The sequence below is a fragment of the Peromyscus eremicus genome, chromosome 2 (assembly GCF_949786415.1).
Source record: "Peromyscus eremicus chromosome 2, PerEre_H2_v1, whole genome shotgun sequence".
Classification (NCBI taxonomy): Eukaryota; Metazoa; Chordata; class Mammalia; order Rodentia; family Cricetidae; genus Peromyscus; species Peromyscus eremicus.
In genome coordinates this window covers 153,503,543-153,530,034 of record NC_081417.1, presented here as the reverse complement: position 1 = coordinate 153,530,034, position 26,492 = coordinate 153,503,543, and the positions used below count along the sequence as shown (strand labels likewise).

At 52.0% G+C, this 26,492-nt stretch overlaps 1 protein-coding gene across 2 annotated transcripts in view; it reads left to right on the top strand.

Moving 5' to 3' along the window:
- Kazn (kazrin, periplakin interacting protein) overlaps positions 1–26,492 on the top strand; it is a 390,355-nt gene that overhangs the window by 254,300 nt on the left and 109,563 nt on the right. Inside the window, exon 1 of one of the 2 annotated variants that reach the window (XM_059255340.1) lies at positions 2,055–2,262. The exons of the other annotated variant lie outside the window; for it this stretch is intronic. Coding sequence (XP_059111323.1) covers positions 2,055–2,262 — 208 coding nt within the window. Of the gene's footprint in view, positions 1–2,054; positions 2,263–26,492 lie in introns of those variants that run through there. 2 annotated transcript variants of the gene reach the window in all.

Here is a 26,492-nt window from a genome sequence, read left to right as displayed (position 1 = left end):
TACTTCAGCTCATGTGTTCAGGACACGGTCCATCACTGCAGGAAGTCAGAGAAGGAACTGAACGTGAGACCCGTGGAAGAAGACAGTTAGCTGGTTGGCTCCCTGGGTCACTCACACTTTTCTTACACAGCCAAGGACTACCTGCCTAGGGGATGGTACTCCCCACAGTGGGCTGTGGCTTCCAACATCCTTTATTAATCGAGTTGTTAATCAAGACAGCAGCCTACAGAGACGCGCACAGGCCAATACGATGCAGGTAATCCTTTGATTGAGGTTCCCTTTTCTCAGGCAACTCTAGGTTGTATCTGGTTGACAATAAAAACTAGCCGGGACAGAAGGGGTGGTTAAGTCAAAAGAATACAGCCTGAATTCCCCGATGAAGCCTGCCTCAGCACTCCCTGCATTCACACACACACACACACACACACACACACACACACACACACATACACACACACACATACACACACACACACATACACACACACATACACACACACATACACACACACACACATACACACACACACACATACACACACACATACACACACACACACACACACACATACACACACACACACACACATACACACACACACACACACACACACACACACACACACACACACACTGGAGGTGTCTCCAGGATGAGATTTTTCCAGCATCCAGGACCTGGAAAGGTGTTCCCAGCTTTTCTACCTTCCAGGGTTCAGAGAGAGCTATCCTCTTCTGCTTCTCATTCCAGTAAATGCAGTGGGCTTGGGGACCTGCTGTGGCTTGGTGCCGGGTCCGTGCCCTTCCTCTTGAAGGACTGGGTGTTTAAGCCACGGGCCGTTTTCTTGCACACCAGCAGCAGCGCTTGGTGTCCCCCGTGCCCTCCATGGTGATCAGGGCTAGGAGTTAGGGATGGGGAGGAGGGTCTTGGCACCCCGGTAGACTCCTCGGCTGGGCCAGTTTCCCAGGAGGAAAGGGAATGGAAACTGGAAGGCCATGGTGGTTAGTAGCCAAGTCCCTGTGGTTGAGGAGAGGCGGGGCTTCTCTCCTCTGGTCCAGAGAGTGACTGTAAAACGTTTCAGACTTGGAAGCGAGTAATTTTGTTCCCATAGCTTGTTGGAGAGCCATTTGTGAGTGGCCAAGAGACTCACAGCTCACAGGCTGGGGCACGGAGAGTCCACGGGTCATAACAGCGAGTACCTAAGGGGTGGTAGTGGTGGTGAGTTCCGAGACTCATCACACCTGGCTGTGCAGCTTGGCTCCCTGGAGTCTACAGCAAGGCAAAGCCAACCCTGCTCCCAGGGCTCTGGGGAAATAATTAGTCCCTCTAAAGAGCATTGTAATCTCAGATCAAAGGGGTCTCCCAGCTGCAAAGCACTTTACAGGCTCATGGCCAGTCCCTGGAACACCCACTCCAGGCCACTCCAGCAGTGGGTGCAGACTCGCACACTCTCCAAAGTGCCATCTAGTCCTGAGCTTGCCTGGCCTAGTAAACCTCTGTCCCCTAAGAACAGAACGTCACTTCACTCGCCAGCACACTGGAGTGCCAGGCACCAGCTGCAGCCTTTCTTCTGGCACACTGGGCTTGAGTACTGTGACTCTGGATCCCTGGGACACGGCCAACCATCTACCTTTCGGATCCTTGGTTTCTCTAAGAAGGGCTGGGGGCGGAGAAGATGGGGGTTGGGGGGCGGTGGCTTGGGGCCAGACGCACAAGGGGCCAGTAGGCGCCAAGGAGGAGAGGGGCGGGGGCGTGGTCGAGTAGAGAACGTGGTACAAGAGGAGGCGTGTTCGGGGCGTGGCCAGAGGGTACCTCGCTAGCCCGGAAGGAGCGGGAGGAGGAGCCCCGGGATCTGGAGTTGTTCCCACGTGAGAGGATCGTGCCGGATTCCTCCGGTGCGGCGGCCGCGGACTGCCGGGCGTCCGGCGTGGCTGAGATCGCTGGCTGGGCGCGCGTGGGTGGCCCGATGCGGCGGCGGCTCCGCGGGCTGTGAGCCGGGCGTCCGCCGTCAGAGCCCCGCGTGCCGCCGTGGGGCCTCGCGTCCCGGGCACACGGGATGCGGGCGGCCGACTCCGGCTCGTGGGAGCGCGTCCGCCAGCTCGCGGCACACGGCCAGCCGACTCTGTCCTGCGGGCGGGACACCGGGCCCCTGCGCGCCCCGGATCCCGGAGCCTGCGAGCTATGCACGGACGCTGCAGGGTCCCGAGAGCAGCAGCGAGCTGGGGCGGTCCCCGATGCAGCCGATGGCTACGGCAGCCAGCTGGGTAGGTGCTTGAGGGGCCGGTAGGGCGGCGCGGCTGCAGGCCCCGGTCCGAGAGCCGCCAGGACCGGGCGCGCGGGGGCGCTCGGAGCCGGGGAGCTCCGCGGCTCCGAGCCCTTGGTGGCAAAGTTGTGTCCCCGAGCGCCGGGTGGGTGCGGCCAGTTGGCGCGCTGCATGAGAAGACTTCTTAAGCTTAGGACCTGGGGTCTCGGGGCTCTCCGGCAGCCCCCCTTCCCCCTTCTAAAACCACAGGAGTACTGCAGGGAAAGAGGTCAGGGCCATGCCTGTCAGGATCCTGCGATCCCATGGTGCCTACAGACTCAGCTCCTGGATGGATCCAGAGCATGGGAAAGGGGTTAGCCCTGTGCAAAGTTGGGATGGCCTCTTGTGAGTTCTTCAGCATAGGAACTGGGGTCTTAGGGCTATCTGGCTCCGCGACTCGAGCTCCCCAAAGCACTAACTACACGGAGAGAGGTCAACTCCATGTTTGTCAGGGTCCTGCAATCCAGTGGCGCCTGGAGACCCAGCTCAGGGCAGGACCTGGAGCAAGTGTGGGTTAGGGGCTAGCTCAGTGCAAAGTTGGAGCGACCCCTGCACTGTACTTGTAACCCATCTGGCTGCCTTAAGTCCGGAAAAGAGCTCCCCTTCGCTCTAGCCACTCGCATTTGCTGGAGCGGGGCAGAGAAATTGCTGCCTTTCACATACTCTTTAACTCCAGGAGAAATTGCAGCCATGGGAAGCTCAAGTGCCGAGGTCTAATTGCGTGTGCTTGGCCGATCCGCCCCGAGTGGAGTACAGTGGTTCTGTGTTAAAATGCGCCCAGTGGGTGCGTCCATTCCCGGCTCAGCTGTCTCCCTCCACCCGCCCCCAAGTTAAGTCATGGGGTGGGGGCAGGAACCCTGGATCCGCCCGTCTCCAACGGGGAAACAATTTAGATGGAAGTCTGCCGGCTTTTCCGAGAAGAGCCTGCCATCCTTCAGTTTGAACTTCTGAACACTTTTCCAGGAACAACGGAAGTGCACAGGATTTTTTTTATTAATTGTTGAACACCTTACTGTGTTGTAGTAATTTTTGTGCAGTGTCCTGAAACCCCACTTGGGAGTGAGGCTGTCTGTGTTCTCTTCATGCAGATAGGCACAGAACAACCCAGAGGCTGATCCACTTAAGCGTTCTCACTGTCTTAAACCTTGCTGGCATTTCAGATTTCATTTTGTCTAAGGCAGGGTCTTATGACCAGGCTGATTTTGAACTCCAGATCCTTGTGCCATGCTAGGATTACAGGCACTGGCTACCTGGCCTGGCTTGGGCATCTCAGATTCTGTCGGTTGCATGGCAAAGCCTAGCATGTTGATCCCGCTCCCAGACGGGTTGCTCTGAGCTGGGGAACCCACAGAATACCTGCCAAGTAATTCTTTCCTTTGAGAAGGAGCCAGCTGATGTACAGCAGCTCACAGGTTAAGCAGGTTGTGTCATCTGTTTGAGACTCGGTTTACCCACAGTGGAAATCGGTCCCCGCTAAGGGATGTGATCATTTAAAAGATGCCGTGTGTCAGCTAGGCAGAGTGCCTCATACCTATCATTCCAGGTTCTCAATAGACTGAGACAGGAGGATGTTGAGTTCATGGACTGCCTGTGCAACACAGTAAGGTCAAGGCCACCCTGGGCAGCTCAGGGAGACCCTGCCTCAAAATAAAAAGTACCAAGAACTACAGCTCAATGGTAGAGCACGTACCCAGAGTGTTTGATTTGCTCTCCAGTATAAACAAGAAAGCAGGCAGGCGAGATGGTTCTGGAAATAGCACTTGCTGCCAAGCCTAAGAACTTGAGTTCCATTCCCCCATCCACTTGGTGGAAGAAGAGAGTTGTCCTCTGACCTCCAAACGTGAGCTCCCGCACGTGTGCCAGCCCCCCCCCCACCTCCATACACAAATTATGTTTTTAAAAGAAGAGAGGAGTGAGAGAGCACCTAGCCTCTGTCACAGCAGGTGCATGATAAATATTAGGCCTGGCCTTTTCATGCCTGGCATACTTGCTGAACCACCTGTCACTACCCCAGGGACTCAGTTTCCCATTAGGTTGTGATGCTATCTTCCTTGTCTCTGCCCTTTTGAACTGTGCGTGTCATGATGACTTTTGCCCCATCTGTAAAAATGCTTCAGGAATCTGAGGCCTACGTGTTGTGGCTGTGGACGCTGTTATTATGTAAACGTGTGGAAGATGGCTGGGCGGAGATACAGCTGTTGACTCTGTGTCTAGATGGGCTCCATTCCTGTGCTCATGATAACAATATCCTAATGGCATGCTGCGAACCGGGAAACGCCTGCCTCTCACATCTGAGACCGATTGTTTTCCACAGCCCTCCCTCATTGCGTGTCCCCAGAGGGGGAAGGGTGCTCATTGTCTCTGGAGGGGAGAGGGTGTTAGAGATGACCCAAGTCACAGGCGGCATTCCTACAGGAGACAAGGTTAGCCAGCAGGTCATCAAGAAAATGCTGCCTTTCCCCAACTAGTCACCACCTTCTTCTGGTTCCCTTCTTTCCTCTCCCACTGTCCTTCCTTTACAGGGTCTTCCGTAGCCCAGTCAGACTCGACATGTAGTCGAGGATGTCCTTCAATCTCTGATCCTCCCGACTTCACAGACTGAGCACTGGGATTATAGGCGTGTGCCACCACGCCCAGTTTTATCTGGTATTGGGAACCCAGGACCTCATGCACACTATGCAAACACTAACCTTGAGCTACATCTCCGGCCCCTGTGTCTGGTCCTTTTTTAATTTAAGCTTGAGTTTATTTTTATTTATGTGTATGTATATGTGTCTATATGCACATATATGTGGGTGTGCTCAGGGGCCCGAGGAGGGGTATTGGATCACGTGGAACTAGTTTCCAGTGGTTGTGAGCCACCTGATGTGGGTGCTGGGAGCCGAACTGTGGTCCTCTGCAAGAACAGCAAGCGCTCTTAACTGCTGAGCCACCTTTGTGTGTCGTCAAGGACAGTTTCAATGATGGCTGGATGCCGGTGGCAGCCAGCACGGAAATGGTTTCTGTTTATGGGAGTTTTCTTCTAGGAAGGAAATGGGAACTCTTTGCCTTAGCACCGCAAGCTGGAGCTGTTGGGGAAATAAACATTCCAGCCAGGCTGTATGGCTGCTCTTCTTAGACTCAGCCGTTTGTCCCAAACTGGACATGATGCTCAGCTTAAGGATCTGAAGAGATGCCTTGCTGGATGAGAGGCAGTCTGGGAATGAACACTTTGCCTCAGGATGGAGGTCTGGACATCTTGACATTCATTGCTCAGGAAGCCTGCCCTGAGATCCACAGGGTGGTGACCCTGGAATAGTGATAGCTCTGACCGCTAGGGTAAATGGACCAACGACCAGAGGAGAGGATACAAGCATTGGCTGTTTGTATAGTCTGAACTCCACCACTCCCTGGTTTCCTCTGACCTTGAGATACCTGACTGACCAGTTTGCCTCTCATGTGGGAAATCATGATCCCGGAGCCCCTCAGAGTGAGCCAGGTGCCCACTAGGTGTTCTTAAACTGGGAATTTGGTTTGGTCTATCGGTCATTGTCCGTTTATTCGGTCATATATTTTGAACACCTGCTAAGAGCCAGGTGCTGTTGGAGCTGTCAGAGATATAGTAGCAAACAAAAACAACTGTAGGCCTGTTTCCAAGACTCTTAGACTCCGTGGGAGGAGATTTCCCATAGGCAAATGTGTCTGAGATAGACACATCCAGAGACGGCAGATGCCATGCCGAAAAATGAAGGTGGGAGGGGATCTGGCTGGTGGGACGAGGCTACCTCTTGTTAAGAGAGTGTGGTTAGAGACAAAAGCATATGAAGGAGGCTTGTGGGTGTTAGGTCCCTAAGGCAAGGGGACTTTGCCATTGGCTGACATTCCAAGTCCGTTTGGAAAAGAGCGTGACTCTGTGGACTGGATGCTTATTCTGTCTACATCGGAACGGACGGTTTTTGGTTTGTGTTTTGTTTCTTTGTTTTTGAGACGCGGTCGGTCACCTCTTTCCTAGGCTGGACTCCACTCTTTTGTCAACACTCTTACATTTCTGAGCCACTTTCAGAGTGCTGGGGTTGCAGCCCGGGCCACTATGTCTGGTTTATGCTGCACCTTTTGTACCTCTTGGTCAGAGAAAAGTTTGTTTGTTTGTTTGAGATAGGGTTTCTAGTTCATAGTTTGTAGACCAGGCTGGTCTCAAACTCAGAGAACTGCCCGCCTCCGCTTCCCGAGGGCTGGGATTAAAGGTGTGCATCGCTACCGCCCAGAATGTAAGATAAAAATTTAAAAGAAGAAAACAATCCCTCAAGGGATCTAACCCAAGGCCTTACGCTGTTCCTCAAGGTCTCTGCCGTGTGACCTGTGTCCCTAGCCCACCCTTTGAAGTCTTTATGACCTTGTTACCATTTCTTTCCCGTTGCTTCTAGCTCTGTCATGGCGTTAGCACACCAGTTAGTTTACCCTGGCGCGCCCGCTCCCATGAGCCCATGTCAGTATAAACTAAACTGAAAGCTTGTCTTCATCTGCCCTCGCAACAGCCAGGAGTAGGTATGGTTACCAAGGAAACCAGTGCTTGGAAAAGTTGAGAGACTTACCCAAGGTCACACAGGCCACCGGTGGGTAGCACAGCCTAAGAGTGTAACCCAGCTTGTAGACCGACATCTTGGAGGAACAGAAAGACCTTGTGTTGTTCTTTGGTTTTTTGAGACAGGGTTTCTCTGTATAACAGCTCTGGCTGTCCTGGAACTCAATTCGCAGACCAGGCTAGCCTCACACTCACAGAGATCAGCCTGCCTCAGCCTCCCAAGTGCTGAGATTAAAAGCGTGTGCCCCCACGGCTGGGCTCCATGTGGTGTTCTTAAAATAGGTAGACTCTTTATTAAACTTGGTTGTTTTTTTTTTTTTTAACTTTTTTGTTTGTCTTTGTTTGGGGGTTTTGTTTGTATGTTTTTCGAAACAGGGTTTCTCTGTGTAGCCCTGGCCATCCTAGACCAGGCTTGCCGCTGCCTCCCCAGGGCTGTGGTTAAAGGCATCACTGCTGCTTGGCTTCTTTTAACTTTGTATCTTACAAGATCCAAAAAGTGTGTCTTCTCCACACTCTTGGTTTAAGCAGCACCAGCTAGCATTCACTTATCTCTGAGCGCTAGCAATTTTAGTGAGAGATCTTTCCATTACCTGCTCTGCAAAGGCCTTCCGCTAGGAAGAGGGTGAGAGAGTTTCCACTCCACACAGAGCATTGGGACGCCCCCAGCAGCCGCCCACTAAGATCAACTGGCTTCGTTTACCATCCCCATGGGGCAGGGCAGGGTGGAGGTTTACCAGTGCCCAGGCTGTCCGGGTGATCAGGGGTGTAAACCATTTTGAAGGTTGTTTTCCCAGTGGCTACTGTGTCTCCTTGTTCGGTGCTTTGGACTGAATCTTATCCTCTGCCAGGGCTGGTGGCCCCTACACCACAACACCAGTTTTAGAAATAAATGCACACCAGTTAGAATTCCTGGGTTCTGTTCCTTACAAGTTGTGTGCCAACCAATAAGTTACTGAACACCCCGAGCCCCCGTTTACCCTTCTATAAAGTGTAGAGTTCTTTTACCCAGTTGAGAGTTAGAGCTGGGACAGGAGTTTAATGAGTGTCCTTACTCCCTGTAGCCCTGGGGTTGCTACAGCCACCTTCGGGGACAGGGGGAATTCCCAAGGTCTAAAGTACTTGAAGTGTATGGAGCTGGGTGTGATGTGCCACATATATCATCATTTCAAGCTTTTGAGGTTTGGTTTTGTGTGTGTGTGTGTGTGTGTGTGTGTGTGTGTGTGTGTGTGATAGTCTCATGTAGCCCGGGCTTACCTTGTACTCACTATGTAGCCAAGCTGGGCTTTGAACTCTGAGCCCCCTGCCTCTTCTTATCCGCTGCTGGGACCACCAGTGTACATCACAAGGCCCGTATATATTGGGATTCGGTCAAGCAGGTGGCTCAGAAGAAGGCTGCTGCGTTGCCTTGTGAGTCACTGGGGATTCTCCACAGGGTTGCCGGACACCCTTGATGTTCTCTGTAATATTCCAGCTTGAGTTACCTGGTCCACTTGCCACTCAACCCTGGTGGGAGAAGCGTTTACGCTTCTTTTCATCATTTCAAGGCAAACAGCACCCGCTACCCTGAGACCTGCCTCTGTCATCATAATAGGGCAACTTGTCAAAAATGGAAGATCAGGTGCATTTTCAAGCAGACAGGGTTTTTGTTGTTTTTTTTTTGCCCCAGCAGATAAGCCTGGCCAAACACATCATTAAAGCTGGCCAAAGCAATCACCCAGGAGCCCTGTGTTGGCTGTGAGTCACTAAGGGCTTGAACACCCCAGAGAGCAAGCCAGGGCGAGGAGGTGTGCACTAGCGCGTGCAAGTGTGCGCGTGTGTAGTTATTTTAATGGATTTACTCTCGGTAAAGGCATTGGATGTTGTGTGCATCCGATGAGTGCCTTCCAGGGAGGGGGAACGTCGGGATCACCACCACCAGTTCCCAGGGACCACCTTCTCTGCAGTCCCTGCGCGAGCCTGCGTGATGGTGGCGACTTCAGGCTTTCTCTCGTTTGCTGCTTGGATGCTTTCAAAAGAGGCCAGATGGAGGACTCTGCCCATGGTGATTGCTCTCAGCTCTTGCCCAGTATCCACGGCCCTGCAGATGCTGTAGGACCCCCTGACCTGGAAGAAATTCCCAGCCAGGTGGGAGCTGCAGGTAGGTGAGACCCGCCCGATGGCTCAGCCCTGGCCTGGAGACCCTGAACCCTGGCTATGGAGGAGTGGGGGGGACTATACCAGGGAACCCCCCCGCCACCTGGCACCTGGTGGCTGATCTGCAGGTGCCTAGATTAGGAAGGTTGGGTGGCACAGGCTAGTTGGGGCTGTAACTTTATCACAGGCATTGAGTGTGGTTCCTGCCTTTTCATTGTGTGAAAGCTTCAGAAGGGCTCCCTGGAGGACAAAGAGGTGAGAACAACAGCCGGTCCCCTGGGAGCTTTATTCCCACACCTACCTGCTCAGCCTCCACACCAGGCTCCTAACTGTAAAGCCTTGTGTGCCCAGGCAGGGAATAATGTGCCCTTTCCTTAGGGCAGGGGAGAATGTGTCCTGGCCTTAGGGCAGGGCCTGTTAATGTCAAACTCCCTTGCTGAGGGGTGCTCTGATGCAGGTGCTGTGGTCTGTTGATTCCCATGGCAAAGAGACAGCTGGCATTCTCCCCATCTTACAGATGAAACCATTGAGTCCTAAAGAAGTTACCGGACACTCAATGTCTGTTCCAGATTGCCTTCAGCAGGGCTGCTGTTCCCTGTAGTTTGTCCCACAGCAGAGGCTGAGGTGCTGGAAACCATGAGCTTTTTTTCTATCTTTGTTTTTAATTTTGTGTTTGCTTCTTTTTGAGACAGGGTCTTTCATGTAGCCCAGGCTAGCCTTGAACTTGGCATATAGCTGAGGATGACCTTGAGTTGTTAGACCCCCTACTTTGATCTCAAGTGGTGGAACTGTAGACATACACCTATAGTGTGTGTGTGTGTGTGTGTGTGTGTGTGTGTGTGTGAGAGAGAGAGAGAGAGAGAGAGAGAGAGAGAGAGAGAGAGAGAGACGGAGAGAGAGAGACGTCTCTCTAGAACAGTCAAGCCTGCACACAGCTCCCCTGCATCAGTCTCCCAAGTGCTGAGATTACAGTTGTGAGCTGATGAGCCCAGCCTATGGGCTTTTCTTTCAGGCATCTGGCACCCAGAGCTGATCCTACCTCTCTGTCCTTTAGAGAATCCACCCTTAACCCTCTCCCCGAAGAATCCCACCAGGTAGCTGATCCATGGGACAAGACCCCACTCACCCTTGCTGTTTGGGAACCCAGCATGCAGACCTTGCCTGAGTGGAGAACCTAAGCAGGGCTGAGTTAATCTGTTCTGTCCACATGGTGTGAGAACTGAAACCTGGCAAGGGAACATACTCCAAGAAGCCATGAGTGGTGGTTTTTAGGGTCAGATGGGTCCTAATAAAAGTCATGTGAGGGAGGCTCTTGGGAGATATCCCTCTTCTCTCTTTATTGACCTCCTCCCAGGAGCCTGAAGCTACTCATAGATCCCAGTGGCCTGGGGTGCTGGCTACTATGAAGGTTTGCTGTGTTTATTTTTTAGCTATGGCTCTTCCAGGCTGGCCTAGAACTCACCTTTTAGCTGAAGATGACCTTGAGTAGTTCTCATTTTCCTTCTCCACAAGGTCTCACTATGCAGCCCTGGCTGACCTGAAACTTTCTATGTACACCAGGCTGGCCTCGAACTCACAGAGATTGAGGAGTGCTCAAATCACACTGGTATGCACTACCACACCACTGAGCTAGGGATCTACGTGTTTAAGAGCCCTGGGTGTTTTTGTTGTTATGATATATCCCTTTTGAAACAGGGGCTCTTTTTTCAGGCTGGCCTTGAGCTTCTGACCCTCCTGTTTTCACTTCCCAGTTCCTGGGATTACAGGCACATGACAATACTATTTTGTTGTTGTTGTTGTTGTTGTTTGTTTGTTTGTTTGTTTGTTAGTGCAGTGCTGGTGATCAAACCCATGGCCTTGTGCATGTTAGGCAAGATGAGCTACATCCCCAGCCCTGCATTTTGACACAGGATTCCATAGACCAGACTTTGAAAACCTTTGCCTTTTTGGGGTCAGGTTGGTTTTGGAGGCCATGCTATTCATTCTGGCTTCCCTGGATCCTGATATCATTTTCAGCAGCATCCTTTTCTCTCCCACGGGTGTCAGTAGTGAACAGCAGTGGACACACAGCCTAGCTAAACTCGTGACTTGTTTAATCCCTTCCCCCTCTTTTCATCCACGCCCTGGCTTGTGTTCTTAGATTCTAGTACAAGGAAGCATGTATCAGTTCTTGGTCTTGTGAGCTCACGAGCCCCTGCTGTGGTAAGGCAGCCGGCAGGGCGCTCAGATGCCCTACTTGGGGCCCCAGGCAGCCCCCAGCATTTTTGTGCCTTTTGTTCAACTTGCTATCCCCTGGCTCTCAGGAGCTGGGTGCTAAGGAGCCGGAGGAAGCCAGCTCTTGTCTGTGATTCATCCATTCTTAAGTTCTGGTCCCCAAAGCCACCGGTGGAGCCTGTTTTTCCAGCCTCGGAGCCCAGCCTCCGCCCGCCCTGCCCCACATCTCACTGGACGCCTTTGTTGTTGGCGGTGAGGGTGTGTGGAAGTAGGCTTGTTTAGCTGTGTGCCTGTCTGCATTTCCTCTGTCCTCTCTCATTTCTCTCTGCCCTGGGGAGGAGAACCACCAGGAGGGCTGTTTTCTTCATGTCCTGGGGACTTTCTCAGTTCCTTTGGGGTCAGAGACTTGGGTGGTGATAGGTGGACAGCCCATGTCTGTGACCCTTTGCATGCTGAGCCCCAAGATAAGTGGACTTAAGTAAATTCTAGGGTGAGGTGGATTCCATAGATCCAGGCTGGCGTTGGGCATCCTACACTCTTTCCTTCTGAAGGTTTTGGTTTTGGTTTTGGTTTTTCCAGACAGGGTTTCTCTGTGTAGCTTTGCACCTTTCCTGGAACTCACTCTGTAGCCGAGGCCGGCCTCGAACTCACAGAGATCTGCCTGCCTCTGCCTCCCGAGTGCTGGGATTGCACCACCACCACCACCACCTGGCCCTTCTGAAGGTTTTTAAAATTGCATTTGTTAATTTATTTGTTTACAAGTGTGAAGGCCAGAGGGTACCTTCTGGAACTCGACTTTCTCCTTTAGCCATGTGGGTCCATGGGATTAAACTCAGTTTGTCAGGCTTGGAGAGAATTGCTCATAGCCACTGAGCCAAACCTCAAAAACCGTTCATTGAAACAAGGGCTTGCCTTGTAGCCTAGGCTGGCCTTGAACTCCTGATCTTTCTGCTGCCACCTCCCAAGTGGTAGTCGCAGGTTGTGCGCCACCTGTTTGGCTGTTGTCACCTCTTTAAAGAGGGAGTGACTTGGGCCCTTACCACCCCTTAGCCGTGGTGTGTTATTTGTGACTCCGGTTTTGGGTCTTCTCCTTGTCCTGGGGATCTGTCTAGAGCAGAAAGGTGACTGATGCTCAACAAAGGGCCTGGGTTTCACCAGGAGACGGGGAGTTCGCCGGTGCCTCGGGGCACCAGGCAGGGCCCTATTGTGCCTTCTCAGGGCATCAACCTGGGTCCATGATTTGGTGTACGTTTGCTTCTGGTCTATGTGCTGGGCTTCCTCACCATGGCTGCCAGGTGTGACCTCTATGTCTCCTTTCAGGTAAAGCGTAAGGGATTGGATTACTGGGGTTTGTGGCGATATAAACGTCCACACACCACGAGTACTCCTTGCTGCCCGTGGGCTTCTAGTATCTGGCCTGGCTTGGGAGTCATCACTGAACCAGGGCAGCCTTTGTTGGGCAGATCCCTGCAGCGTTTTTAAAAATCTCCTGTCGTCAGGTAGGGTGGCATCTCCATCCATATCTTTCCAGGGCGCCTCTGAGGCCCTTCAGCTACTCCAGCAGCTGACAAAGAGACAAGCTTGCAAAGCTTGCATCCTGGCTACTCCCCGTGGAAGACAAGCTCACTCTGGCTACTGGAGCACACATAGGGCTGTCCCCACAGTGTGCTTTTCCTGCTGTGCTCTTCAGGTGTGGGTACAAGTGTCTGCCCTGTGGGAATGATCTGGAAGGGACCCTCTTTTTATTATGTTGATAACAAAACCCTGCTTTTGCTCCCAAGAGAATGGGAGAGTTTATTCTGAGCCAGATGTGAGTGACCAAGGCCCAGGTGGCCCTCAGTGACATTCCATTTCCAAAGACCTTACATGAACTTTTATAGCCACAGAACAAAAGGAAGTCGTGAATCAAAGCAAGTACCAAATCCATCCATGGGGACATCGAGTAGGTTAGTGAGAGCAGAGCGGGGGTGGGGTGGGGTGGGGTGGGGGAGGGGGGGTTGGGGGTTCAGAGAGGCCATCTGCAGGCATACTGAGCTTTGAGGTTGGTGGAAACTGGGGTCTGCTAAGTCAATACATTCCAAGCATCCTACCCCACAGTCACAAGGTCAGACACAACCAAAATGGCTCCTGAAGATACCAGTGACATCTGAGATGATCTTAGCTCTCCAGCTGCAGCATTCCTTCTGTCTCCAGGCACAGGTTTCAGTCAGTTTTATCCAGCCCTTCAGAGAATGAATTTCAGTTCACAAAAGGGGAAATGGAGGCAGATGCCACAGGACAGGTGTCTCACAGGACTTTCTGAAGCCTGGACTGGAGGACTGAGCTGTACATTTGCTAATTTGTACATTTATAAGCAGCCGCTTGTGTCTGGTGCTCAACACTTCGGATGCAGTCAGGACTCCCGAATGTTTCTGTGGTCTGTTCCAAATTGTTCATAAAAACTTAAGATGTTTGTTTTGCTGTAGTGATCTCTTGAGGACATAGGACTCCTGGACTATCTGTCTCTGACTCACCTGGGAACATGTTACCTTTAAATGTCATTTCCTAGACCCCATGCCTGACCCAGACAGGCAAAAAAAAAAATCTGAGAATGGTCTTTGAATAGGGCATCTTAAAGATCCATTTTATCATTTTTTTATAGTGTGTGTGTGCGTGTGTGTGTGTGTGTACATGTGTGTGGGTACCTATAGTAAAGGGTGTCTTGTCCCCTAAAGTTATAGGCAGTTAAATCTTGAATATGATACTGTCTGACTCTCTGGGAAACAGTGTCCTCCATGTTTTTCAGAGTTGATCGATATTTTTATTTCATAATTTAACAATTATACTGGGAATGTTACTTCACATAACCACATGGTACGAATTGGCAGAAGTGTGTTTAGGGCCATCTCAGTGATTGTTGTGATTTCTGTCCCAATCGCAAGCCAAGATTTATTGAACGAGTGTTGTAGAGCTGAAGTCAGCAACTTGAATAGCAGTTTTCAAAAGCAAGCATCCTAGCAACACAATCCAAAGATATGCTGATTTGGTGTGTACTAAGGCACGTTGGGAGGAAAATATCAAAGTCTTTGTTTTCCATAATTAAACTGTTAATGTTTCTATAAGAGCAGAAAGTCCTGTATGTCCAAGGAAAACACAGAAGTCTTGGATCTGAGCCCGAGGAGTTTCACAAAGCCTCGGTTGGCATTGCTTGGGGTGAGGGCAGAACAGAGCAGTGTGCATGTTGTATGGTCAGAACCGAGGCCGCAGTGAAGTTGCAGGATGCAGCACAGGTGAATGCTACCAGAAGCACCTCAGGTTCATTACATCCTTGTTCTTGGGATAATTTCTATGTGTTCAGAAACCTTTTTCTGTTGACAGTTTTTGGTTTGGTTTGTTTTGGTTTGGTTTTTCTATGACACTCACATTCAGGACCTGTAGGTTAGGAAGCCATGGTGTTGAGGAGAGCCAGCCTGTGGGGTGAGGAGTGGAGTGTGTCTCTGTGCCCTTTGCTGTGGTAGTGTGGACCTTATTGGTCTTTATTTTGCAGATTTTGTTTCGTTTTACTGAGACTATGTCTCATCATGTAGCTCTTCCCGGCTTGGTGCTTAAGGAGACTAGGCTGACCTCGAACTCAGTCTCCCTGACTCTTCCTCCTGAGTGCTGGCAATACTACCGCACCCAGCCTTGCGGGTTTGTTTGTTGTTTGTTTTGAGTACTTGATAAGGCAGTTTGGTCCCTTTGCCTTCTGTCAATCACTCATTCTTCACCTCTCAGGGTCTCTCCCTCCCGTCTTTGGTCATTGCTGTCGTGGGTGGACTTACACAGAACCCCTGGACCCGCTGGCTCTTTGCAAGTTGACTTGAATGCCACCCACTCCAGAGTGCCCCCTGCTCCCATGGGGTCCTGGGTGAGTCATTACTGTGATGTCCCCATCACCACCTTCCTGGTACTTCCTGGGAGAGCTATACACACTGATCGCTGCTTTGGGCAAGGGGTGTGGTAGCTTCCTCTCTGTTTCCAAAGCATTGGCCCTCCACAGGCATGTGTGCAGGGGAAATGCTAGATTAGAAAACTCAAGCTCTCTTTAGAGTCCAAGGGCTGCCCAGGCTCTGGGGTGTCACATAACTGAACCCATCTTTTCCTGAAAGCTATCTGGTCTCTGCTGCAACTGAGTTATCTACTTGTCCCAAGAGTCACTTGGCTTCCTGGAGGTGGGTTGAGGCTTGCTCCAGGTCAAGGACAGAGAAGGACCAAAGCTGACATTGCATTTCTTTGTCACAACTGATTTGGTAGGTGGCAGTTCTCACCAGCCAGGTGGGCCCTCGGCTTGCAATGCCAGGAGGAACAGGGCAATGACTGAGGCTACTTTCTTTTTTTACATCCTAAGTTAGCGATGGTGCAAACATTCCTCTTATCTGGGCCGCTTGAAAACACCAGCCAGCTGCAGGGTGTGTGTGTGTGTGTGTGTGTGTGTGTGTGTGTGTGTGTGTGTGTTCCATTGTTTTGTTTTATGACCTCCACCCCTGCCTGTCCTGTGAGCCCAGGGAACATGCATCTGTCTTCCACTCAGGCTGCCACCAGGGATCTGGAGTATTTTGCAGGTGTCAGGAGAGAGGTCCCCAGCCCAAGGCCCACACAGTCCATGGTGTATATGGTTTGAAGCTGGCAATGTAGGAAAGTCAGGGACTCCAGTTAGCTGAGAGAGAAGGACAGGGAGGCTGATGCACAGGACTAACTATAGCGTGTAGGGCCTGCTAGAGACTTTTTGCCTCCAGGCCTCTGTTTTCTGGTTTTGAGTTTTCAGTGCTGGGCATAGAACCCACAAGCTCTCTGGCACTGAGCCCCAGCCCTAGCTCCCCCCACCCCTCTAGCCCCCCACCCCACCCCCACCACCACATCCAGTGTTTGTCCCCTGTCACTTCAAGCTTCCCTTTATTGAAGTTAGACACTTCTCCGTGATCATGCAGTGGTCAAGCTGGAGCCGTGCTCTGGCAGCTTTGTTTTCCCGTGGGAGGTATACAGCAGGCTTGCAAAAAAAAAAAAAGAAAAGAAAAAACCCAGGGCAGTCCGATCCCAATCCTTCTCTGCCTGTGGCTTGTGCCTGGGTGACTGTCACTGGAGGTACATTTCTTGGGCTTCTGGAGTGGGTTGGAGCCACCCTAACTGCGGGGGCCTGCAGTCTCTGGCTCTCACCAGCAGCCTTCCAAAAGGCCCTGGCATAAAGGTGTTCAGTGTTCAGAGTGCCTGGTCTGGGATAGGCAACAGAGTCGCCATCGGGTAAATCCTGTGCAACCCCTCTGCCTTGCTCACTGCTCTTGGGCCCACAGTACCAGGCCTTGTGTTCTGTATTCTGTCAAGCTGGCTGGGAGCTGGGTGGGAGTGGGGGTAGAAAGCCACTGGCTGCTTTCATTTACATTTTTCAAATACTTTTCCCCCTCTGCTCTCCCAAGAGGCAGCTTGCGGCTCGGAGGCAGCCTGACCTTTGAACTGTTGGGGGAGCCAGGCAGCCAAGGTCTGGGGCAGGGAGCATGGAAGATGCTATTGGGATGTCAGCAACCACTCCAGGCAGGAACAAGACACATCCCTGGCCATAAACTGGAGAATGCCAGGAGAAGATTCCTGTGTTGAACCCCCTCTATGAATACTGCGTGGAGCAGCCAGCCCCTAACTGCTGGAAACCCTACTCTGAAAGGCCTGTCAGCAAAGAATATTCTACCTGAAGGCTTGGGACAAAAGGTTCCAGAAGTCCTCAGGGACATTGCTGCCAGGCAGGAGGAGAGCCAGAAGGTGATGTGGCTCTCAAGGAAGGAGCAGCGGGGAGAATACCCCAAGTGTGTGTGTGTGTGTGTGTGTGTGTGTGTGTGTGTGTGTGTGTGTGGTACTTCTCACGTGCCAGAAGGTTCTATTATGTAGAGACTCATTCACTGTTTCATCAACCTTGTAAGGTGGATGAGGTCACCAAGGCCAAGGAAGTGACTTGCAGACACTCAACCCGGACACCTGGTGCTGGAACCTCCTCACCACTGAGCCACAATGCCTGTGGGGAGGTGCCCAAAGCCAAAAGTCATACAAAAAAGCTCTGTGGTGGGATCAGGTTTCCCTGGGACTTCCCCTCACCCCATTGTTCCTCTTCCCAAACCCCACATTTTTCTGGGTCTTGATTATACAGTTAATTCATAGGCCACATTGCCCAAACTCAAAGCAAAAACAAAAATGGTTTTTCTTGTCCTTTTCTTGTTTTTCTTTTTCCTCTTTTTGTTATTAGTTAGGGACTCATTTAGCCCAGGCTAGCCTTGAATTCTCTATGTAGCCCAGGATGACCCTGAACTCCTGATCCTCTTGCCTCAACCTCCTCAGTGCTAGGATGAAAGGCTTATTTCACCATGCTGGGGATGGAAACTAGGACCTTTTGCCTGCTAGACAAGCACTCCACTAAGAGAGCTCCCTCTCCAGCCCGGCCCAATGAAGCATTTTTTTAAAAATAGCTTTGTTCATGTCTAGTCCTGAAGGATGTGACTTCCTGGATGGAGGGGTGCAGTAATGGGGCCCCCATTGGTCTCTCATTTTGTGGTTCTCAGAAGCTGATGGCAGAGGTCTCTAGAGATATGTCAGACCACTTTGGAATTGATGGCTCATGGTCCTGACAGACAAGGGTCCTAGGAGGAGAGGAGTGGACAGAGCAGCCTGGAGATGATTAGGTGTGCCCAGGAGGCTGCATGCTGGAATAGGACAGAATGGGCAGGAGGGGGTGGAGGGCCGGGCTCAGGCCAGGCTGCACCACCCACCCTGTATGACTAGGCTGAATCACCATTTATCCTTCTAATGAGGACAATAAAACACACCACTGGGTCAAAATAATAAACCTAATAGATGTGAGGGCGCTTTGAAGACAGAGTTAAAAGCCACACATTGGGACTTAGCAGTCTGGGCCCATTGCAGAGCCTCCTGGGCATAAGGACACTGTCTTGTTCTGTGGCGTACGGGCAGCTAGCTCCTCATGCGTCCTGTGGCTGGTGTTCATCTCAGGCATCCCTTGCAGTTAGGTTTACCAGGACTGGGTGTTGGAGCAGCACTGTGGCTCATCTCAGAATAGCACCTTGGGATGTGGTGTAGCCATGGGGGATACCTGCCAGCCAGGTGAGCAAGACCCACACTCACTGGCCTGCATTCTTTCTTGTCCTTTTTTTATTTTTGTTTTTTCCCTTTGTGCCCAAATTTCCTCACTGAAGGAGCCTTGCACCTCTGATTCTCCGGCTTCCGCCTCTTCCCGCTGAACTTACAGTTACACCCTGCCATACCCAGTTTATGCAGTGCAGGAAACTGAACCCAAAGCCTTGTGCATACTCAGCAGGTTCTCTGCTCAGTTCAGTTACATCTCCAGTCTGAGGCTGGAAGTGTTCATGGCCTTCTGCATAGCAGAGAGAACCCCAGGGCTGCAAAATTCCTAGAAGGCCCAGCAGCACTTCCCAGCTCCTGTACCCTCGCTCTGCTGTAGACCTTTAAAGTCCCGGGCTTGCTGGGGACCAGCAGGGTTCCTGAGAGCCTGTTTCTCCCAACACACTCCGCCCTCCCCCAGACAGGCCTGCTTTTTCTCAGCCTGAGGTAATTTTTCAATTGACTTGATTGGCTAGAGACCCAGGCACCCTGGAGTGTGGGAAACAGACCCAGACCGGAAGTGCCCCCCTCTCCTCTGGCTGGACTGGGCTTCCAGAGGGAGGATCCTATTTCATGTGGGGACACCAGGATGTGATCTGGTGCCCCCTCTGAGACATCCCAGATGGCGCCTTCTGGGAATCCCAGCCACTTGGCTGTGGCGGAGGCTGCTCCTTCTCCACCCCAGCCCTCAGTGAGTCCGGACCAGTCTCTCAGAAGTGACTTTACTGTTCCACCGTTTATAAAGTTGGCCCTGACATTTTCATAAGTGAAACATTTAAAATATGCGGAGCGTATTTTATTCCCTCCTGAAGCAGCTGTTCAGTCAGGCTGGAGAATAACGAGGAGAGAGCTACATGGTTTGAGGGTGCCTGGCAGTGTTCATGAGCTCTGCGTCCCTGATGGCCTCCCTTGGGCTTGGGGATGAGTGTCTGCTGTGGTCCCACAGCCCAAGGCATCCTCCTTGTCTTTTGGTCTGTATTCACAGGTCCTGCTGACCCCTAGCTGGTCCAGACAGCTGGCTGGCCACCTGTGTTGACTGAGGGCTGATGCTGTGCTATGCTTTTTGGAGAGAGCATCGTCACAACAGCCCTGGGAGCCAGGACCTACTATGACACCTGTTCCCCCGTGCAAGGGAAAGAAAGGTGACTTGCAGGGTCAAAGGACTAAGATTCGTGTGTGTGTGTGTGTGTGTGTGTGTGTGTGTGTGTGTGTGCGCGCGTGCTCATGTGCAGTGCCCACAAAGGCCAGAACAGGGCATCAGATCCCTGGAGCTGGGGTTGTAGGTGGCTTTGAGTTGCCTGGTGTAGATGCTGAGAACTGAACTCGGGTCCTCCAGATGAGCAGCACATACTCTTAACCCCTGAGCCATCTCTCCAGCAAGAGTCAAAATTTGAACCAGGGAGTTGACTTCAGAATCAGGGCTTATCCTGGTCACTGTGCTCATTTTCACAGGGAACTGAAGGATAGGAGTCACAGGTCACAGGGCAGCAGGAGTCATCACCCCGTTCTTGTCTGTATGGCCCCTCCAGCTCTGTGGCTTGTTCAGACCAGTCTGGACTTGGTTTTGATGCCTGCCTTAGGGGAGTGTGCCGAAGCAGGCGTCTCAGCTCTACCCCCCCCCCCCCCCGTGTGATGGCAGCCCCAGGGGAGCCCACCCTCAGCCTGAAGCCCACTTCCCTGTGTGTGGTGCCTGTTTCCCTCTGTGTGACCATTCACATCTGCAGTGCCTCAGCAGGCTTGACATGCACTGGTGCATTTGACCTTGAGTTGACAATGAGACTGGCTGAGACTCTTCAAGCCCAAGCACATTTTCTAGCCTGGCTTCCAGTCTGTGATGACAGGGTAGCTTAGCGATCAAGGGAATGGATCTATCTAAACCCTCCCTCTGGGTCTCAGTTTATCTGTCCGTGCAATGGGAAGAGAAGCCTGGCTCTTCCCCTAGCCCATTTCTACCCAGAGTTCCTCAAAGCTGGTCAGAGTAAACCCACTCTGACAGTGAGTGGCAGGGGTTTACATCTGCTCCATGGATGCTGGAGGCAGCTGGAGAGAAAACTGAGGCTTGAGGTGCTGGCCAGTCTCTGGAACAGCAAGCCAGCGTGGGCTGACCGAGTTAGGTGACGGATCCCACTTGCCGTGAGCTGTGCGCTCGCTCCCTGTGTTGAAGGCCTGGGCCACTGCATGGTAGGGTGATGAATGTCTGCTCGTCTCTTTTTCTTTCCCGTGTCTCCATCGTGTTTTCTTTGGAGGTGGACAAGAGGAAAGAAGTGACCGGGAGGGCTATACGAGGTAAGAAAGGAAGGGAGCAGGCGGGACTGGTGACTGCTGTGTCTCTACCCCAACCCCATGGATACCTCCTTTCTGGAGGTTGACCTTGGGAGGGAAGAAGGTCACTCAGATAAGTCCTCTTTCATGTCTATCCCTTTTGGTCAGCCTCTTTTCCTGGTATTTCACAGGGTGGCATTTAGGACAGGGGCCTGGTCTTGAGCTTTGGAATCTGATGGGCTTCTGGACTGGGACGCATCTGAGCCGTCAGAACCAGCTCTCTGGCCTTGAGCTGGCCAGCCCACCCTCCCAGCTTTGCACCTGCCAGTTGGGGTTGGCTTGTTTTTGCAGCACTGGGGATGGAACCCAGGGTGTCACACATGCTGGACAAGGGCTGCCACGCCCACCCTCGACCTTGGCTTGCGCTGATTGGTCCAGGCTCTGCCACTGAGTCGCTCTCTCAGCCTTTGCATCTGAGGATTGGCACAAATGCTGCCCAGTCCTTTGCATATGCTTGGTGAGGACTCTTGCCTCAGATTCAGTGTCAGCCATTGGGTGAACACCCAGCTCAGGGTGTGAACTCAAGAGCAGGATATTGGTGAAATTATTTAGGCCACTCCACGTAGTTAAAAGATTTATTTAATGGCGTAACTTACAAATTAAGGGATAGGTAGGTCGCGGGGTCTGGGGAAGGTGTATCACAGTCCAGCGGTGTTCTCTGGAGCTCTCCTCTGTCCACCTCCACCATCCAGCGTCCTGGAACCAAGAGAGCGTTCGCCGATCCCGATCTCGGGTCCCCAGGCGCCTCCCTTGGCCCCGCCTTGTAGCAGTGACAGTTGCCGAAGTCTCAATGGGGGTTGGAACTTCCAGAACAAAGCTGGAATGGCTACCCACTACAGCAGGGTGTTTAGTGCTCCAAGATCCCTGTGGGTAACAGAAGAGGAGAAAGGCCCATGCGGACAGGGCATGCCTGGAAATAGCCTGGAAGCAGAATTAGGAGGTTTGGGATGGCAGGGCTTCAAGATGGGGCAGGGCTGAGTGGGGGGCAGTGGGAGACTGGTCTCCGAGGCTACAGAGCAGTGGGAACTGACGTAGTTGGGGAGGGAGGCTCATCACTCTGAAGCAAGTAAATTCAGTGTCACTTCTTGGTTCTGAGGGAGGACCACAGCTTGGAGGACTTGGCACACAGCAGGTAGCCTTCATGTTTGAGGGGATGGGGGCTCCTCCAAAATTGGCAGAATTGATTTGCCAGGCTTCTCTTTTTTCTTGAAAGCAGTAGAAAACCTGGCTCACACTAGGCAGAACGTGAAAGTGACTGTTCACTCAGTAATTCAGGTGTAGATCTGTCTTCAGAGGTGGGAGTTACCTGGTCTGTGCCTTGCCGGCTGCCATTCATGGGGGTAGGGAGGATTGCTAGCAGGCCCCAGCACACCTGGAGTCTGACCATGAGCCGGTGGGCCAGCTTGGGTCACGTGCCTTCCCCTGAACCAATCACAGTGGTCAGACAAGAACCCATTTCTGTTTCTGAAGGACAGGTGTTGATGAGGTAGGGGGTTCCCAAAGTCAAATGGGGGGGGGCGTGCTGTGTCAAAAACGAAAGGGGGATCTGGAGACATGGCTAGGAGGATAAAGGTTTGCCACATGGGCCGGGCGGTGGTGGCGCACGCCTTTAATCCCAGCACTCGGGAGGCAGAGCCTGGCGAATCTCTGTGAGTTCGAGGCCAGCCTGGGCTACCAAGTGAGTTCCAGGAGAGGCGCAAAGCTACACAGAGAAACCCTGTCTCGAAAAACCAAAAAAAAAAAAAAAAAAAGGTTTGCCACATGGGCGTGAGGACTTGAGTTCAGATCCCCAAAACCCTACTAAAGACATGTATCTTTAATCCCAGCTCTCCTAAGAGAAATAGGAGGCAGAAACAGGAGAATCCCAGAAGCTCACAGGCCAGCTAGTCCAGCATATGCAATGGTGAACACAAAGAGACACCCCCCACCCCCACCCCGTCTGAAATAAGGTGAAAAGCAAGGACTGGCACCTAGGGTCATCCTCTGACCTCTGCTTGTATAAGTGTGTACATATTCTGTAAATAAGTAGCTCGTGTAAGTCCACACCCACTCGTGAACATAGACACACAAAATAATAAAATTTAAAACAGGAAGGGGAATCCCTATCCAGAGACGCCCAGGGTTAGCCATCAGCAGAGCCTTATCCAGGGGTGTGTAGAAACTGGGAAGGGAAGGTGGGCGAGCCAGCCTCAAAAGAAACATTGTAGCTCAGGTCCTAAGTTCTGTGGGACTCCTTGTATCAGAGCCTGGGACAGCCCTGTCAGCTTGCTAGATTTGGGTGAGCTACAGTCAGATTGATGCTTCTAATCCCAGCCTCCCAAAAACTGTGTCCACTAAGGACGGAAGGAGATGGCCATCTGGCCCTCCCCCATCCTTCCCAAGCAAGTGCATGATAGCAAATGGCTCCTCAGAGCCACCAAAAGCCGGAGCCCAGGCTTGGAAGCTGTGCAGTCCAGGCCACCTGTCCGTGACTCGGTCACCCACTCCCCTTCTCAGCCAGACTGTGTATTTGGCGCTGGAATCACTCAGTAAGGGATGTGTGCGGCTTCGTGATGTCCAGGTCTCCAACTGGCCAGAGAGGCAAGGACTGGCACCTAGGGTCATAAGGTGATGATCGTCAGATTGAATTTGAGTCTACACTTAGGCTTCCTACAGTCTCCATCTCCAGGGCATGGACCATGGTCACTGCACAGCCCTGTCCCAGGAGAAAATCGGAGCTCTGGGGTATTGAATGGATGTGTACAGCTCCTTGGGGGAAAGCCATGGCCTCTGAGGCAGATGGTGGGCAATTAGCCTAGTGTCCTCACAGGAGCAGCCTCTGCAGGGCAAGCAGATTAAACATGCCCCAAAGAAAAAACAATGATGTGAAATTCCGAGAAAAAGAGGCAGCTTCACCTGGTCCCTCCTCTGCCCAGCCACACCCACACTGGGATAAGAATCACCTTACCCAGTGGCTCTGCAGGCCTGGAGGAGGCATGAGTTGACGACATGAATGAAGGGTGGGATTCTGTGGCAGTCCTTCCTGTTTGGGAATGGCGCACCAGAGTGGCAAGATCACATGACAGAGGCCTAGAGAACATGGAGTCATGGCAAGCTCCAGCCCCTTCTCTGCCAGCCGCTAGGGATCATGGTGGGGTGGCTGTTGAGACAGGCAGAGGAACCTGGCTAGTGGGAACAATGGTGGTCCCCAGGCAGGGACCAAGGCAGGAGCAGGGCAAGCCTAGCCTGAGAAAGGAGGGAGACCCAGGCCCAGGGTGTCTGCATTAGTGTAGCCCTGAGTAGCTTACCCTGCCTGCAGTCCTGTCTCTGGCTCTACACAAAGGGGAGCCATTGCATCCTGACCCTTCCCGTGCTTTCCTGCGACACTTCTGGCCATCACAGAATCCTGAGCGCCTTCAGAGCTGGCTTTCTAGTAGACCTTTGTCCCCCTCAGATGTCAGGAAAAGTTGGAAGTGGTAGTGACTGTTTAGGGAGGCTTTGGGATCCTCTACCCAACTGTGGGAAGGGAGGGGGGTGTGGGGAGATTGAGATTAAGAGGCTGTGCCTGTCACCTCGAGTGCACCTTCTAGTCTGACACCCTCAAGAGACACCCTCAGGAGAGAGCAGCCCCCGTTTACCCCCCACCATGTCCCTCTGGGCTTCGATATCCCGTAAGATGCCTTGTCCCCCGGGGTTCATGTGAGGATGGAGCACTAATGTCACATGGAGGTGAAGAGCATTGGGAGGTGGTGTTGGTGTGTCGTGTGTCGTCCCCCCCCCCATAGTCCAAAAGCAGAAGTCAGTCCACAGAGCTGCAAAGATGCCTTCTGAAGAGGCCACCTAGAAAGCACAGGTTTGTTCAAGGGCTGGATGGCTCCCTCCCTAAATTTACTTTGTAGGAGGCCAGAATCTGAGCTCAGGAGCAGGTATATGCCAGGCTGGTGACCCAGGTGCCCATCCATGGTGGGCGGCTAGCAGCAGTCCCTCAGCCTAGCTTCCTCACACAGGCTCCCTCCACTCTGTTCTGTCTTCCCTGGGCTAGTGACAGGGCCTGCCTGCCCTGCCTTTTCACCCCATAGGTCACCCCATAGGTCAGGAAGGCTGTGGCTCAGGGTTCTTTGGGTGCTGAGACCATAGGCTTCTCGGAAAAGACAGAGGACATAATCTCTATCATGAAATTGAGCCGGGTGTGGTCGCACACACTTTTAATCCCAGCACCGGAGAGACAGAGGCCGGTGGATCTCTGTGAGTTCGAGGCCAGTCTAGTTCCAGGACAACCAAACAAGACCCAAACAAACTCTATCTCAAAACAAAACAAAACAAAACAAAACAGGCCGGGCGGTGGTGGCACAGACCTTTAATCCCAGCACTTGGGAGGCAGAGCCAGGCGGATCTCTGTGAGTTCAAGACCAGCCTGGTGTACAGGGCAATATCCAGGAAAGGCACCAAAACTACACAGAAAAACCCTGTCTCAGAAAACAAAAAACAAACAAACAAAAAATAAAAACAAAACAAACTGGTGGTGATAAACTACACTTGACCCCCACTTAGAACTTTCCAGAATGTTTCTACTCTATCTGTAGCTGGTAGGCAGCATGTGCCCCAGGATAACTGTGAATGCAACCCTACATGATATGATGAACTTACTTAAAATTATGCGATTTGGAGGGATTTTAAAATATTACTGTTATTATTAGCAGTAGTATTATCATCTCCATTGCAGCTCCCAGGGCCTGAACTTTATAGGTAACAGCATTGTGTCACAGTGTTAAAAGGTTGGGGAGAACCTGAGAGACAGTTGCCCTGTTTAATGTTTACTGAAGCCTGGGAAACCAATCTTGGCTCCATTTTTACATTCAGGTCAGATGCCAGGGGTTAACATCAGGAAGTGGAGGAGCCAAGACTGAGTCCCACTGATTGCCTTGACCTGCCTGTCCCGCCTCTATCTGAAGCACCCGGCACTGTGGACACACGCCCACCAGAGCCCTGCCCAAAGCTGGCACTGGGGTGCATGTGAGGAAATGCTATTCTTGTCTCTGAGGAACCCCACATTCTTCTCAGGAGCTGCAGGGACCATGAACTTGGTGCAAGGGCTGGGGGACCACACACACACACACACAATTGCCCAGATCCACTCCACCATGGAGAGCAAGAGCAAGCTCACCCCTAAGGGAGTGGGGCTGGGGGCAGTGAGGAGGGTGAGGAGGACGAAAGACTGCTATTACTCCGTGCCAAGACTGATAAAGACCTGGGCTCTACTGCTGAAGTCACTCAGTCTGTGTTCCTCTCCTGAGCCTTACAATCATATTTTGGATAACAATGTACAGTAAGTGTTCTGGCCACTATGGAGGTCCAGGCGATTACACTGCCCAGGACTCTGTAGCTCTCTTAGCATGCTTCATGTAGACACACGCTGGGATGTTTGCTTGAGGAAGTCAGCAAGCATCACTGATCCCAGAATATGCCTCAAAACTCAGAACAGGACCATATTCTAGAAGCCAAAACAGGGTGCTGACGCCAAACCACCCAGGCCCGAAGCCTGGCTCTGCTCTTTGCCTGTGAGCTTGGCTCTATCACTTAACTTCCCATGTACCTCAACCCCCAATCTATAAAGTTGGCGTGATAATAATAATACCTCTTTCATGGGTTATTGTGAGGATTGACCTACTTAAGACATTGATTGCCTCTCTATTACAAGGTGGCTGTTGTATCTCCCGCCATCAAATCCACTCTCCGAAGATAAAGTGTGGGGAAAAGACTCAGCTTTTTTCTTTTTTTTTTTTTCTTTTTTTTGATCTTTTGGTCTTTAAATGGCAGTCCTTCTCAAAAGCATTTGTTTTTCTATACTC